The sequence below is a fragment of the Entamoeba invadens genome (genome assembly GCF_000330505.1).
Source record: "Entamoeba invadens IP1 unplaced genomic scaffold scaff_1105074726613, whole genome shotgun sequence".
NCBI lineage: Eukaryota > Evosea > Mastigamoebida > Endamoebidae > Entamoeba > Entamoeba invadens.
In genome coordinates, this window is record NW_004191869.1 from 30,418 (window position 1) to 34,113 (window position 3,696).

A 3,696-nucleotide genomic window follows, 5' to 3' on the forward strand; every position below is an offset into this window, starting at 1 on the left:
ACATGGCACCAGAACTGTTGACCCGTGAGAAGTATAAGAAGCCGGCAGATATCTACTCGCTTGGTGTAACGATGTTTGAGTGCTTTATGTGGAAGGAGGCGTATAAAGGAAAGATCTTTAAGTTTCCTTGGGGAATAGCAGAGTTCGTGGTGAGCGGAAAACGATTGAAAAATGAAGGAAATATTCCAGCAAACCTTTTTGAGATCATCGAAGAGGCTTGGTTGCAAGACCAGAAATTGCGGTGTAAAATTCAAAATGTAGTCGAGTGGCTACAAGAAGTTTTTGAAGAAGAAAAAATGAGTCCAGATAATATCAATGAAAAGTTGTCTGATGAAACCCAATTGTAAGTGTGTTATTACTATATAGTTCGATCATATTTGCCTTAGTAATTATATAATATAAAAGTATTATAATTATAATTTCGAAATAAATAAAATATGGTACAATTATAAATTGTTTTGTATATCTGTACTTAAAATATGTGTGTTGATATCTATTTTTATTACTAATTAATAATTAATAAATATAATTAAATAAATGATTAAATAGTAATTTAGTTATTAATTAATCACAATTATAATTTATTCATTATTTTAATTATTAATAATTTAAATGTTAATTGTTTTAAAATTGATTTGGTTTACAAATATAACTTGAAATAATATAAAAAAATGGGTTGGTTGAAAACAAACAAGATTTGAACACCAATAAACAATTTAAAGAAGGTAGTTTCTTTTTTTAAACACTAACAACATGGTTGATTGAAAAGTAAAAAACAATATTTTAAAAAAAAAAATCTTTAAAAATTTTATTCAAAAAATGAAAAAGTCAAATTTTTAGAAAAAAAGTGATATTTACTTGCATATAACATAAATTTGTTGTGTAATATGTTGAAAACTGACAAAAAGAACAATTTATTTATTATATTTTTTATTCATATAAATTTTTAAAAATCCACTACCAAGGTATTACACAAACGAACATTTTTGAATACAATATTGTTGTTAAAATGTTTTATTGCTCGAAGTAAACAAACATTTGTAAATTTTACAAATTGCTGTGTTTGCTAAAACGAACAATTTGTTTTTATAAAAAACGTGATATGTTCTATATTTGAAGACAATTCTAAATCTCCATTATTCAAAGAAATGTTGTTACTAATACTTTTGGTCAACACTTTGGCCGAACCACTGCTCAAGGTGGATGGTATGGAGCCGATTGCAAAAATTCCTCATTGTAAAAGTTTCACAAGAACAATTACGGGTGGTGTTCCCACTGACACTCTGACATGCACTGCTTGTGAAAATGAAATGTATAAACTTAGCGGTGGACAGTGTGTTTATGATTCGTCCAAATGCCCTGTTTCGAATGATTATGTTTACTTAAAAGATAATATATGTCAGTTCTGTGATTATTCTTGCAATTCTTGCAGCGAAGACGGGGTTTGTACTTGTAAGTTTGGCCTTGATAATTCAACAAAATGCCGTGAATGTGTTAATACATTTACCAGTGGTTCAACTACAAAATGTTCTTTGTGTACAAATGGAATGAGCACTGACACATCGTTAGATGCTTGTTCACAGATTACAGATGGTCCAGAAGTCCATGACGGTTCTAATTGTGCTTTGGCTGGTCTCAAAGATGGACAACAAATATGTCTTCGATGTTATGGGAATTATTCGTTTGGAACAGAGTCTGGGAAAACAGAACACTGCGCAACAGCAAACCCACTTGTTGAAGGATGTCTTCGGCAAAACCAAGACAAGTGTTCAAAGTGTGATATTGGTTATTTACTCGTTGATGGTGAATGTCAAAAGACTGATGTTAATTGTGATTCATATACATACACTAATGAAGTCTTGACTTGTAAAACTTGCAGAGAAGGCTATAATCTCGAAAAATCAAAATGCACAATTTGTTCAGTTTCTGGAGATGAACATGTTGAGTATGATTCGTTGTGTGAACTGTTTCCCGTTGATACTTGTAGTCAATGCAGCAGAAGGTGTAAAGTCGAAGGTGCAAAATGTGTACCAACTCATTGCTCTGAGTTTGATTCGGAAAATCGTTGTGTTATTTGTGATGAAGGGTATTATCAATTGGGATATTCATGCCATCAAATAACAAATGACGGATTCTCCGATTCTAATACCAAAAAGTGTGTTCCGGGCTATTACACTGATTATGATACAACTAAAAAAGAATACACGTGCAAGAAATGTCCACCACATTTCGTTGATTGTTTAACTGATAAAACACCACTTCCAGGAAGTTCAATTTTCAAAAACACAAAGCAAACCAAAAGTGAACCATGTGATGATGAAAATTGTGAACAATGCAGTGACGATGGAAAAACTTGTTACAAATGTCTGGCTATGAGCGGAAATTCGGAGGTTGAGAAAATTTCTGGTGAATGTGTCATCAAAGCCACTTTAATGGCTTTGGAAGTACCAACAAGTGGAGCTCCATCTGAGATTAAAAATTATCCTGGAAGATACCCATTCTGCAGATATAAAGGATTTAATTCTTATTTTGAAGATGTCCATCCAGCCTATAAATTCACCCAAGATGAAGAAGATGTTTCAAAAATTAGATGCGATTTGATCCATAGAAGAAGTCATATGTATGTCGAAAAGGTTGTTGATACGACATCTGGTGAGAATTCATATGAATGTACAACGGCAGGAAGAGATCCATTAAGATTCTGTCAGTGTATGAGTGGATATTACCAAGAAAACTCATCAACTGCATTCCCTTGTAAAAAAGCAAATGTCAATTTGAATTGTCTCGAAACTGCAAATGGACAACAATGCACTGTATGTCCCAAAGGAGCTAAATTGACTTCCACAGGAGCGTGCAAGTGCACAGACGGAACGTACCTCAAAGGCACGGAGTGTGTGAGTTGCCCAGAAAAGTGTTTGAAGTGTAATCCATCAACAACTGACGGAGAAATACAACCCGTTTGCACTGAGTGTAAACCAGCAGAGTTGAGTGGAATTGGAAGAGACCCATCAAACAAATGTGAGTGTAAGAAAGATATGGTTGAAGACGAAACGGTGATTTCTGTTTGTCTTGCAAAACCAAACGGATGTAAAAATTCTAAAGACAGTTACGTAGTATCTGGAACTAATATTAGATGCGTAAAATGTGATGATGAGCACAAGTTACTTGATGCTTGTGAAGTTTGTGTAGAAGGATATTACAATACTACTGAAAATGGAGAATGTCTAAAATGTGCATATGGAGAAAATTGTTTGAGTTGTAATTCAACAATGTGCACAGCTTGTACTGATTCAAACGCTGAACTTAAAAAGTCTGAAAGTTCCAATAATTATTGTGAAACGTGTAAACCTGATTATGCCTACAATTCAAAAACCAAAAGTTGCATGAGATGTCCTTCTGTTTGTAACCAATGCACTTATGATGCAGACACCACTGAATTCAGTTGCACTGCTTGTAAAAACGACAAGCAAACACCCAAATGTGAATGCACAAGCGGAGTATACCCAGACCCGACAACTGGATTGTGTATTAATTGTGATAATGCTGCTCATGGTCTCACTTTCTGTACCGAAGATTGTTTATATGGAGAAGACATCTACGTCCATTGTAAAGCTTGTAAAGAATCAGCAAGAAACCCATTAAGAAATTGCACCGAGTGCAGTGCACCCAACCAATTTATCATGATAGTTCGATGTG

At 33.8% G+C, this 3,696-nt stretch overlaps 2 protein-coding genes across 2 annotated transcripts; both read left to right on the plus strand.

The window, feature by feature from the left end:
- Positions 1-2: 2 nt before the first annotated feature.
- On the plus strand, positions 3-347 carry EIN_035830 (tyrosine kinase, putative; the record flags this gene model as incomplete). The annotated part of the gene is made up of 1 exon (XM_004185614.1): positions 3-347. A coding segment is annotated over one exon (345 nt), but the record flags the coding sequence as incomplete, so codon positions are not given.
- An 801-nt stretch (positions 348-1,148) lies between these two features.
- EIN_035840 (hypothetical protein) lies at positions 1,149-3,642 on the plus strand (the record flags this gene model as incomplete). Its single annotated transcript, XM_004185615.1, has 2 exons — positions 1,149-3,398; positions 3,427-3,642. The coding sequence occupies 2 exons, from the start codon at positions 1,149-1,151 to the stop codon at positions 3,640-3,642; spliced, it is 2,466 nt and encodes an 821-aa protein (XP_004185663.1).
- Positions 3,643-3,696: the final 54 nt, after the last annotated feature.